The 12,262-nt window shown below is 40.7% G+C and overlaps 1 protein-coding gene and 1 non-coding gene across 4 annotated transcripts; both read left to right on the plus strand.

Moving 5' to 3' along the window:
* The first annotated feature begins 3,799 nt into the window (after positions 1-3,799).
* SLC25A3 (solute carrier family 25 member 3) lies at positions 3,800-11,663 on the plus strand. Of its 3 annotated transcripts, none has more exons than XM_077339142.1 (8): positions 3,800-3,975; positions 4,135-4,306; positions 6,045-6,169; positions 8,412-8,591; positions 8,690-8,871; positions 10,429-10,601; positions 11,120-11,230; positions 11,311-11,663. In XM_077339142.1, the coding sequence occupies exons 2-8, from the start codon at positions 4,153-4,155 to the stop codon at positions 11,469-11,471; spliced, it is 1,086 nt and encodes a 361-aa protein (XP_077195257.1). In that variant the 5' UTR covers positions 3,800-3,975; positions 4,135-4,152; the 3' UTR covers positions 11,472-11,663. The 3 variants fall into 3 exon arrangements, with proteins under 3 accessions (XP_077195257.1, XP_077195256.1, XP_077195258.1); XM_077339141.1 differs by lacking the exon at positions 6,045-6,169 and adding an exon at positions 6,321-6,445 and having other exon boundaries at positions 3,801-3,975; XM_077339143.1 differs by lacking the exon at positions 6,045-6,169 and adding an exon at positions 6,321-6,445 and having other exon boundaries at positions 3,914-4,040.
* On the plus strand, positions 9,029-9,265 carry LOC143839216 (small nucleolar RNA SNORA53). Its single transcript, XR_013231671.1, has one exon. It is a non-coding gene; the product is annotated as a small nucleolar RNA SNORA53 (small nucleolar RNA).
* Positions 11,664-12,262: the final 599 nt, after the last annotated feature.

Consider the following 12,262-nt stretch of genomic DNA (forward strand, 5'->3'; position numbering starts at 1 on the left):
AGTTGTTCTCTCCCCCCCCCCCCCTTTTCTGGGTCTTATTTCTGCTGTCTGCCAGTTTGTTGTAGTGGTTAGGAGTTCAGACTTCTAATCTGGTGAGCCAAGTTCGATTCTGCACTCCCCCACATGCAACCAGCTGGGTGACCTTGGGCTCACCATGGCACTGATAAAACTGTTCTGACCAAGCAGTAATATCAGGGCTCTCTCAAACTCACCCACCTCACAAGGTGTCTGTTGTGGGGAGAGGAAACGGAAGGTGACTGTAAGCCACTTTGAGACTCCTTCACACAGAGAAAAGCAGCATATAAGAACCAGCTCTTCTTTATGGAAAATAGGAAATGTGGGATTTGTGTTGGGAAAATACTGGCAGTGATGTGATAGAAATTAATGTTGCATGGAAATCTTGGTTTGACGCAATGAGAACATGAATTACTAAGCACTGGATATTTTTCTAACAGTAAAAGTAATTTAAAGAACAATATTTTGCCTTTTTGTTTAGAGCTATTAGAGATATGCTAAAGTTTTGGCACTGGTCAAGGGGTAACTGTCCATACTGTTAGCCTAGTGCAAATAATCTTCCCCCTTATCCTGCCCAATTCACCCAAGGATGATGAAAACATGTGCCATAGCCCCCACCAATTTTCAAGCCTAAATAAAGAGTTCATGGTCCTTGTAATCTGTTAGTTTCTTATTGAACATCTTGCAAAGTATGCAAGTCATGCACACAAGGTAATTCTGACTTGTTTGTATTGCAGAGATTTTATTTCAAAGGAAAAGGCAAGGCTGACAGATGTATATATTATATATGGACATTAAATTTGTCCATATATGTCCATATATTTTGCATTTAGTGCTATTAGTTGACAAATCTGTAAACCATAGTTAAAACAGTAGCAATTTCTATCTTTAAAAGTTCTGAAGACATTTTAGCATGTCAACTGTTGAAAATGGTCCCTGTTGAATATATCTGTATTTTATTTGAGGAGTATTTGAATAATATTCCTTAAAGCCGATCAAGTCTGTCTTTTATTCTATCAGGCTACCCTCTAACCGTGTGAAATTAACATTACAGCATTGATGATGCACAGCTAATGATAAGAGCGTGATCAGCTGAGTGTGGTGGGAGCCCTTAGTCTTGGTACTTGTTTCATTATTTCCTGTATCTTCCCTACATAACTAGTTTTTAAAGAGAAATCCAGAAACCCATCCAGAAATTACTGATGGTTTACAAATGGAGCACATACTTTGCATGCTGAAGCTCTCAAGTTCAGTCTTTTAGCAGGAAAGACCATATACTGCCTTAGCCCCTGGAAGGATATTGCCATATTGATGTTTGCTCTGGCATTATAAAGTAGTTTCATGCATTCCTCTCTTATCATTGTGCTGCCCCTAATAGCAGGTACAGGGTGGTATGGCAGCCAACATGTTGTCTGAAGCTCTGACCATGAGGCTGGGAGTTCAGTCCCAGCAGCCGGCTCAAGGTTGACTCAGCCTTCCATCCTTCCGAGGTCATAGAATCATAGAATAATTGAGTTGGAAGGGACCTCATGGATCATCTAGTCCAACCTCCTGCATTATGCAGGTTGGTAAAATGAGTACCCAGCTTGCTGGGGGATAAAATGGTAATGACTGGGGGAGGGAATGGCAAAACATCCTGCATTTAGTCTGCCAAGAAAACGCTAGAGGGTGTCACCCCCAAGGGTCAGACATGACTCGATGCTTGCACAGGGGGATACCATTACCTTTAATAGCAGGTACAGAAATAGTAACATTGTATTTGAAAAATAGTTTGCATCTTCAGCCCACAGCAGAATCATTGCATTTGTTTCAAGTAAAGCAGAAGCAAAGCCCAGAAACAAGGTTTGAGAAATCTTGATCTAGCCCTCATCTGCTTTTTTAAAACCCCACCCATCAGCAGAGTTGCTGTGGAGTGGGGAGGCAGAAATAAAGAAAGCAATGGGGGAAAATGAGTGGGAGGGTATGGATTGCAAGACAGTCGTTCCATCAGACCTATGGTTGGGGCCCAGGAAGACCAACAGGAAATGCTGGCCTCACTACTAGAAATTGAAGGATCCACTTTTAAAACTCTGGACTCCCTTGTAATTTAATCAGCTGTGGTATGCTGTTAATTGATTGTTTTTAATGATGCTGTCATACACCCTAATCTGTATTGGAAGGATGGGATAGAAAATTATTTAGTCAGGCACTGAAACAACCATTAGCAGTTTACCTCTGGAAGTAGATCTGTTTATTCTTTATGATTACAGCATACAGTATGCTTCAAAACTCTTCTAAGGGATTGGAAACAATGAATTCATATTTTGTAATTAGTTTGCACATTTTATATCCATCAGCATGGTAGCATGGTTTACAGTGTTGCGCAAGATAAAAGGAGCATCTATTTTAAACCTGAAGATAAGGCTCATGCCAGTTTATCACTTCTCAGACGTATTCAAAGAATGTCATTGCACTCCAGCATATGGGAGGCATGTCAAAGTGATTAAGGAAGAAGGGCATGGTACTGCTGTTTAGGTTACATGGAATATTACAAGAAAAACAAGACAAGATTTTGGATGATATTTGCAGGGCAATCAAATTATAATGCCAGAGCTATATATATATATAGGCTTTGATATAGTATGTTGCACAATCTTACTGTTTTGCCTTGGGACATGTCATTGGAGAGCGAGCTTGGTGTACTTGTTAGAAGCGCCAACTTCTAATCTGGGGGTGATCTTGAATGCTTTCCTGTCTATAGAATCTCAAGTCATTAGAGTAGCCCAGCTGGCATTTTTCCATCTTTGTCAGACAAGGCTACTAGTGCCTGAATCTGTCTTAGGAGCAACTAGCCACAGTGAAACAACGGTTACCTCCAGGCTGGATTTCTGTAACTCACTCTATGTGGACCTGCCCTTGTCCTTGACCTGGAAATTACAGTTGGTGCAAAATGCTAGGGTCCTCACTAGGACACCTTGGAGAACCCATATCCAGCCTGTGCGGAGGCATCTGCATTGGTTACCAGTTGAATACTGGATCATGTTCAAGATTTTGGTTTGAACTTTTAAGGTCATTTGTACTCTGGGCCTAGAGTACCCAACCCATGCAGATCCTTGTGCTCTGCAACTCCAAATAGACTGGAGGTCTGCAGGATGTTTGTGTGGTCTCAACCAGGCCCTGGACCCTGCCTGGTGGGATGAGTTCCCAGGAGAGCTGAGGGCTCTGATGAGGGCTCTGATGGAGCAGTCAAAGCAGGGCCTGCAAGACAGAGCTATTCCGCCAGGCATCTGATTGAGGCTGGCGGATGGGAGTCTTCCTGCTCTTTAAAGATATCAGAGGTATCTTTGGAAAGCTACAGTCACTATTGATCTTTAAGATGACCCAAACAACGTTCCAGGTTTGCTTGTTGTTGTTGTTAGTGGTTATAGTGTTGAACCAGAGGGCAAGTTATTTCAGGTTAAAGCAGCACACAACTAGTGTGTGTGGGTATAGCAAACTGTGTCTGGTCTTCTCAAAATCGGTATTTTATCACTGGCTTTATGTTCGAAATATGAAACGTGTTGAACACTGGATAGACATTGAACTGCTCTTTGCAGATGTGACATGTCAGCAAGGCCTTCGTTCTTTCTGTCTTCGGCTAGATCAGACCATCATATTGACACGACAGTATGCGAGGCGTCGTGCCTACCAACCTTGTACTCTAAGACCAGCCCCCTCACGATTCCCCCTCTGACGCAGCCGGTGGGGAAATACTTGCGAGCGGGTAGGTTAGAAGGAGGGGCCGGGCAGCTCCTTGAGAACGTCAGTGAAGCGGCGCACGGTCGTGAGGTTTCGCGGCCAATCACAGGCCGCCTTTGTAGGCGAGAGCTCCGCCCCTTGCGTCAGAGAAGGACAAAGTCATTGAGGAAGGGGAACAGGCGGCCTCTGAGCGAAGTCGCCGGCTGGGGAGCGGACGCGGAGTGGGCGCCGCCATCTTAGAAGGCGAGTTCCTGAGGCGGATTGGTCAGAGGGCGCGCTTCTCGTTGGATTCGCCCTCGCATTTTCTGGTGTCTCCTGGATAGTAAATCTTTCTCCTTGGGGGTAAAAATTCTGACTGAGGTGGAATCCAGCTAAAATCACTTCGGTTTTTCCCACTTGTAGGTCCTTGCTGCGGCCGCCATGTTCTCGTCTATCGCGCCGCTTGTGCGGCTCAACCCGTTCCATGCGCCTCATCTGCAGTTGCAGCAAGAAAGTGCCAGCCTGAGGAAACGTCCGGCCGAGGCCGTGGAGCCGCCGTGCCCTCGGCGGACCCTGACAGCCGCCTCCGTAGATGGTACAACGGGGTGGGGGCGGAAACGTGGTTATCTCGGGAGGGGTCTCCTGGGGGACCCGTTTAGATGCTGGGGCCATCGAGGCTTCCTTGTAGGACGAGGAAGGTCACCGTGGCCTAGGTGCCGTCGAGGCTAACCCCCTTTAATCAGCGGCATTTGTGGGCCTCGTGGAATCCCTTCTGTGCCCTAGTTTTGCCTGAAGCTGTGGGAGCCTAGGAAGAGCCAGTGGCTCTCTAACCTTGAGGCCTATGCTTTGGATCTGTCTGAGATCTCCTTGGCTTCAAGTCAGAGATCTTTCCACATCAGGCCACAGAGTGGGTTATGGAAGCTGTACGAGGGAAATCCTTGTTTAATAAAAATTATGCTGGTTCCTGTGGTAACTGGCTCATAATCAGTTACTGTAACGTGGGCAGCCTGTGTCCAGATGCACAAGGTCACTGAGAATGATACTAGAGCAAGGCACCGGAACACCCTGCTTTATATTGTGGTGTTATAATTGTTACCAGTCTGCATTTCTGTTTGTGTCAAGGGGTGTACTTGTAGCTTTGTTTTTTTTATTTCTAAGCCCAAATAAGAAATCATAAACTTATCACGATGTGTTCTTTCCTTAATCATGTTAAGAAGTAAGCTACTTGAGGATCTGTAGAATATGCTTACTAGTCATTCTTAAGAACCAGAAGTTGTTTCTCACTTCTTAAGGATTGGTTCTTAAAATAAACCCTGAACTCAGTTTTACTGAGTTTTACTAACTAATGCATCAAGTTAGAATTGCTAAAGCACCAGTATGAGATTTTGTTGTACATGTCTTATTCCATTTTTACTTGATTCGGTATGTGTATTTAGATATTTTCCTCTTTGCTTCTCTGTTCCCAAGCTTAAGGTGGTTCACAAAATTGCTGTTGTACAAATAGAATACAGTACCTGTACCAAGTGGTTAGAATCATCCTCATAGAAAATATTTCTTGATAGAAACTTTAGCTTGGGCTACTTGTCAGTTAAACTGATGGCAGTAGTAGTAATGAAAAGGTGATGGGGCCTTCTGTTCCATTAACAAAAAACCGAGGACCTTCCATTGCTTCCTTTTTGGTGTTGATGGTTAGTGGTCTTCTGCAGCTGTAGCAACAGAAGTGAAAAATGGAGGCATGCCATAGTTCTGTAGTGTGCAGAGCTTCATAGATGGTTATAAATGGAACCCAAAATATAATAATATATGGGCATTTTGTGCTAGAAACCTTAGCAGATTTTTATCCAACACATAAATAACATTTTAAGCATAATGTTATTTATGACTAAACATGCGCTGCTGCCTTTTCCATATTACTCAAATACACTTTCCAGATAGGAGCAGTAACTGCTAGTCCATAGATCAACACATGATTACATTACTCTTGGCAGTTACTCTTGAATCCAGTTGTGAAGCGGTGTATCTAAAGGTGTTATTTCCTTAAAATAGAATGCATTCTTTTATTGTAAAATGACTTTTGTAAAGAAATCCCTGCTTGTATCTGGGTAAATGTTGACATGGCATTGATTTTGTGAGAATTACAAAACAAAATCTTCAAGCAAAAATGTATAAAACATGCATTCCCTTATGATACAATGTTTCATGAATTTCAGGAAGTCAAACAGGGTTCAAGGGGAAAATAAGATGTCAGGTCTACTAAAATATACTGAATGGATAATGAAATGCCACTTTTGCAGGTTGCAACTTGTATCTTTCTTTCTTTTTCACTTAAACAGAAGACTATAGCTGTGCATATGGCTCTGGCAGATTCTTCATCCTTTGTGGCCTTGGTGGGATTATTAGTTGCGGCACAACACACACAGCTTTGGTTCCCTTAGATCTCGTTAAATGCCGAATTCAGGTTTGATTGCATGTTGAAATAGGATGAGTACTATGGTAAAGTGTGATAATCTTACTAACAAAGGTGGAGCAAGACTTGGATGTCAGTTTCATAGGTTATACATTGGCATGTGAGTTATGTAACAGCATGGTGTGTCTTTTTTCTGATACAGAAGAATACAGTTGTGAATATGGCTCGCTCAAGTTTTATGCTCTCTGTGGTTTTGGTGGGGTCCTAAGTTGTGGTCTGACACACACAGCAGTCGTACCTTTGGATTTAGTGAAGTGCCGTATACAGGTTTGTAAGCTACCAAATATTAGAAATTTTGGGTTCTGTTTCTGGAAGTCTTGGGAGTGCATTTTGGTTTCAACTTGGTAATAGTGCACCCAACAGCTAGTATTATGGGAGAGGGAGGGAAAGTTCTCCCTGTCCCTTTCTGTACCCTGTACATAAGTTTATAGACTTTTGTCATGCCCCTGTTAGGTCTTTTTTCTGAACTGAAAAGCCACATACTTTTATTCTTCCCTCTTTCCCAATGATGCATAAATGACTTGTTGTAAATCCTTTCATTTTAAGCTATTATAAATTTAAAATTTAACTAGGGTGAGAATTAAATGGTAAGAATATGAAAAGTTGAATACTAATAGCTGATACAGATTTCAGAATGTTTATACCAAGGAATCTAAATAGGTTATGGAGACACATGTGGTTAACTGAAAACTTTTGAAATCATTTAACCATGGTTAAATTGGTGGGGGGATCACTGGGGCATGAAATTGGGGTCACTGTGGGTGAGCAGGTAGCTGTGAGTTCCTGCATTGTGCAGGGGGTTAGACTAGGTGACCCTTGAGGTACCTTCCATCTCTGATTCTTTAGTTAAATGTCTTCAGGGCATGTGTCAAAAGTTTAATGGTAATTGTGCACATTAAGCCTTTTTAATTGATGTGGAATTTTAAAAGGATGGCTTATAATAAACTGAAAACATTCACTTAGATTTACATGTAGCAGGCTCAGTTGGACATGTTACTGTCTAGGTTACCATTGAAAATAAATATTCTGAATATGTGGACATTGAAGTTTCAATGAGGTGTGGGGATTATTCTCCAGCAAGTGTGCATAGCATTACATCCTTGGCAACTTAAGGAGACATATGAAAATGGTAAAATGATTGGACAAATAATGGGATTCCAGATTGAATGAGATGTTAAATACTCATCTCTTCTAATTGTGAGTGAACAGTTGCTTGTACTTTTGATAGTGTCACTGAAGAATATGGGTGTGCAAAAGTAGCTGTTCTAAAGTGTTAAGGGCTGAACAGCTAGAGCAGTTTCATTCAAGAAGTTTTCTTTGGAAAAGTTGTGTTCATCTAAAGCTACAGTACAGCCACAATTAAGTGGGAGTAAGTTCTATTGAATCAGTATCTGTTTCTGATTAGTTATATATATATATATATATATATATATACACACACACACACACACTTAAGTGTATGTATGTATATGTATATAAGTACATATGTATATTTTATATATTACCTATTTTTATTTTTATACTGCCCTCCCAAAGGTTCAGGGCAGTGCATAGCAATAACAATAATAACAAAATATGTGATCCAAATATGCATTACAGAATATGTAATCTACTCAGACTGAATTCAGAAAGACACCAGAAAGTAAGAGGAAATGTGAAACGGAACAGTCAGTAGTCAGTGGAGGGCAACAGGAGGTAGGAAGGTAGGACCAATATGTATTGGAAGTTTGTACTAAGATCTGGACAAGTATATTTTCTTAAATCATACCAGTGTATTAATTTCCTGTATAAGATATTTCAGAATTAGTGAATGGTCTCCCTCAACTGTATATCTAGGAAAAGTAAACTAAAACTCTATTTCAGCTACTCCCATAGTTCTATGCAGTTTTTTGTACTGCTTATTGCTGTGAAATGTACCAATACGGGGAAATGTTGTATTCTAGTGATGTGTTGAGGTTTTGAACTTTCCTTATATCCTTTTTCTTTCACACACTGAGATTTCTTCCCTTTAAAAATCCTAAATCCATGCTAGCCTTTGTGTGTACTAAAATTGTTACTGTTGCTTTAAGATTAAATGTGCCTATTAAAACATTGAGTTCAATATGATATGCTTTATATGTAAAAAATTACATTATGTGTTATAGTTTCTGGGTACTTGGAAAACTATAGCTAACTCTGGGGTATCAGCCTCTGTAAGGTGACATACTAACAATTGACTTTCAAATTCATCTAGGTTGATCCACAGAAATACAAAAGCATTTTCAGTGGATTTTCAGTCACTGTCAAAGAAGATGGTGTTCGTGGCTTGGCTAAGGGATGGGCTCCAACATTTTTTGGATATTCCATGCAAGGACTCTGCAAGTTTGGGTTCTATGAAATCTTTAAAGTCTTATATGGCAACATGTTGGGGGAGGTAAGCTCTTGTAGCATTCAGAACCACCTCAACTAGTACTTCAGTGACTATCATATGAACAGTATTAATTTGGGTCTCTAATATTTCTATTTACATAGGAAAATTCATATTTGTGGCGTACATCATTGTACCTGGCTGCATCTGCCAGTGCAGAATTCTTTGCTGATATTGCTCTGGCTCCAATGGAAGCGGCTAAGGTTCGCATACAGACCCAGCCTGGGTATGCTAACACATTGAGGCAAGCAGCTCCAAAAATGTTTGCAGAAGAAGGTGTTTGGGCGTAAGTATTGGCACCACTGAAGACAAGGTTCAAAGGTGCTTGAGAACTCTGTTGCATGGGGATCAAGCAGGTGATCTGTCTGATAGTTGATGCCAAGTTTAATTACCAATATAATTAAATTGTAGATGATGTTATAAATTGAAGTACTTCTAATGCCAACATGCTTCCTTAGATCCATCTTTGTTGATGTCTTTTGTGCTGAGTTCTACTTATAGCTTTGGTTCTGAGTAGATCCAGCTAAGAGGCATTAGCAACTTTATTGTTGTACAGTCAAAGATGCTTGAGTCATTGGCATGTGAGAATAATATACCTGCACTCTTGGCTTTTATGTTCTGATAGACATGGCATATGCATGTCATTTCTGCTATCAGGATTTGGCTGAAGTGTGGACACTTTAATTTCTTTGAAGATTAAGTAGGATGGCCTCTGAAAGGGCTGTTGTGCAGTTATTAAAGTTGGATGTTTTAAAGGTTTTAAATGCCATTTAAGAAGTGACAGCATGCTGCATAGCTTGACCAGAGTGGTCTCTATAAACTTTTACTGACTGACTGAATCCTGGTGGCCTTCTAAATGCAGGTGTTACACTAATGTATAAGTTACAGGTATGTCCAATAATTTTTTTTTGTGTATAACACTTGAATGGGATTATTTTACATTCATGGCTGTCATAATTTGAAGTAAATATGCTATAAAACATCAGGAAATGGGATTTTATTTTTATCAATTTAAAATATTTTAGTGTTAACTCCTGCTTGAACAGCCAAGCTTTTCTGCTTGAGGTAAAGACTAGCCACTCTTTATGTCAGGGTTATCACAGTTTCGGAGCTCCTGTCAGAAACAACAAAGCATTAGACTGTTTCCTATATAAATTGGGCCCGAGACAATTTCAGTCTTTTCCCAATGCATTCATTCTGCTAGGCTGCCTTAAGACCAACAAAGATTTATTCAAGGTGTGAGTTTTTGAGTGCAAGCACTCTTCCTCAGACTAAGAGTGCTTGCTCTCAAAAGCTCACACCTTGAATAAATCTTTGTTGGTCTTAAAGGTGCTACTTCAGACGACAATCTATTATTGTAAATAGTCAGTCTGAGACTTCCAGTTTCTTGAGCAGATTATCAGACTTTCTAAGCCCAAGACCTCTATACAAACATTCATTGCTTTAGACTGTTTGTATACCTAAATTTTCCTAAGTCATGTCTTCTCTTAGCTAGAACTCTGGAGATGCAATCAGAGCTGAGCTGAAAGTGACAACTTTCTCATTTTCCCAGCCATCCATAGGCCTTGATTGTTACTCTGCATATTTACCAGACTGGTATGTGGGGGTGGGGGATGGTAACTGACAGAAAGGGGACAGGACTTTTGCCCATCAGTCACAAGACAACAAGTTCCACTGGGACTTTTGGGTTGCATCCAATTTCTGGTAAGCTAGAAGGAAATTTCCACATGTATGGATTTGATTGTTCAGATGGTGAGACATTTATGCGTAAACACACCACTGTGAATGTTTCAGAGTAATAATAGAACAGAAGAATAAAACAATCTATTTTTCTATTTTAAAGTTTCTATAAAGGTGTTGCTCCCTTGTGGATGAGGCAGATTCCATACACAATGATGAAATTTGCATGTTTTGAACGAACTGTGGAAGCGCTATACAAATATGTTGTTCCCAAACCAAGAAGTGAATGTTCAAAGTCAGAACAGCTGGTGGTTACCTTTATAGCAGGCTACATTGGTAAGGATTTAACAACTTTAGAAATCTGTTGCAGCAAGCATATAGCTCATAAGAATATGTTTATTGAATACCTTGGGTGACCTTGGACTTGTCACAGCCCAGATAGTGTTCTGATTGAGCAGCCCTGTCAGAAGCGCTCTCAGCCTCACCTGCCTCACAGGGTGTCTGTTGTGGGGAGAGGAAAGGGAAGGTGAATGAATGTAAGCCGCTTTGAGACTCCTTTGGGTAGAGTAAAGTGGCATATAAGAACCAATTCTTCTCAAAGATTGTTATATGGAATTCTATTTATAGATAGTTCCCCCTGAATCAAAAGCTTGTGACTAAGACCAAATCTTGAGAAATATGCTTTGTATACTTCCAGATGTATAAATGATTAACACAGTTCAAGAAAATATTGTTCTGTGACTTTTGGAGCAAATAGCAATGTCTCAGTCTGAAAAGTTGTGAGGCATTCAATGTAGAATCAGACATACATAAAATAAATAGATAATAATTGAATTTATTTTTCTTTTTTTAAGCTGGTGTTTTCTGTGCCATTGTTTCACACCCTGCTGATTCTGTTGTGTCTGTTCTGAACAAAGAAAAGGGCAGTTCAGCTCTAGAAGTACTGAAAAGGCTTGGCTTGAAAGGTGAGGATTCAAATGATGGTGGAATTAAGAAAACACATGAACACTACAAATTACTAAAACTCTTCTGTTGTGTTCAACAGGTGTATGGAAAGGTCTGTTTGCCCGTATCATCATGATTGGTACTCTGACAGCATTACAGTGGTTCATCTATGACTCTGTGAAAGTTTATTTCCGACTTCCTCGCCCACCTCCACCTGAAATGCCAGAATCTCTGAAGAAAAAGCTTGGGCTCACTGAATAAGTGCATCATGGACTGATAGCAAAACACTTTATATGTATTATGTGTAGGAGAATAAAATCTTCTTTCTTGAGACCTCACTGTCACTATTGGTCAGAATAAACCATGCTAGAGTGACTAATGTTGTACTTGATATCTCATATATGTTTCTCCAGAATAAAATGGCTTCCTGATGGCTGTGGAAGCAGACATTGATCCATTCCTGCAAATGATTCTGACTGCTGAATAGATGGCATTAGATATCTTAAAAACAGGTAAAGGGAAATAATGCAGATTAATAGTACCAATACAGGTCAGAACCACCACAAAGTTGTTTTGCTGCAATGTGGCCTGAGTTGGCTGCCATGTAAGTGTTTGACCAAGCCATTTTTTAACATCCGTATTGCAACTGCTGGGTTAATATATGAATCTGAGTATGTGTATTTGGCACAATGCCTGCCATTAACCTAGAGAGCCATCCAAAAGTGTAAGACATAGCAGGCATATGAACCCTTTGGGGAATGGCAGAGTAAAAATCTAAAAAAGTATACCACCAAGTAAGCAGCATTAGAGCCTCTTGTGGCGCAGAGTGGTAAGGCAGCTGTCTGAAAGCTTTGCCCATGAGGCTGGGAGTTCAATCCCAGCAGCCGGCTCAAGGATGACTCAGCCTTCCATCCTTCCGAGGTCGGTAAAATGAGTACCCAGCTTGCTGGGGGGTAAACGGTAATGACTGGGGAAGGCACTGGCAAACCACCCCGTATTGAGTCTGCCATGAAAACGCTAGAGGGCGTCACCCTAAGGGTCAGACATGACTC

This window comes from Paroedura picta, chromosome 5 (genome assembly GCF_049243985.1).
Source record: "Paroedura picta isolate Pp20150507F chromosome 5, Ppicta_v3.0, whole genome shotgun sequence".
NCBI classification, from domain to species: Eukaryota; Metazoa; Chordata; class Lepidosauria; order Squamata; family Gekkonidae; genus Paroedura; species Paroedura picta.

Bases quoted from the DNA above. Each gene is read 5' to 3' on its own strand.
- SLC25A3 (XM_077339142.1), top strand. From the start codon at position 4,153: ATGTTCTCGTCTATCGCGCCGCTTGTGCGGCTCAACCCGTTCCATGCG. The intron at 6,170-8,411 runs GTTTGATTGCAT...AAATTCATCTAG, and splicing joins TCGTTAAATGCCGAATTCAG to GTTGATCCACAGAAATACAA. The intron at 10,602-11,119 runs GTAAGGATTTAA...TCTTTTTTTAAG, and splicing joins CTTTATAGCAGGCTACATTG to CTGGTGTTTTCTGTGCCATT.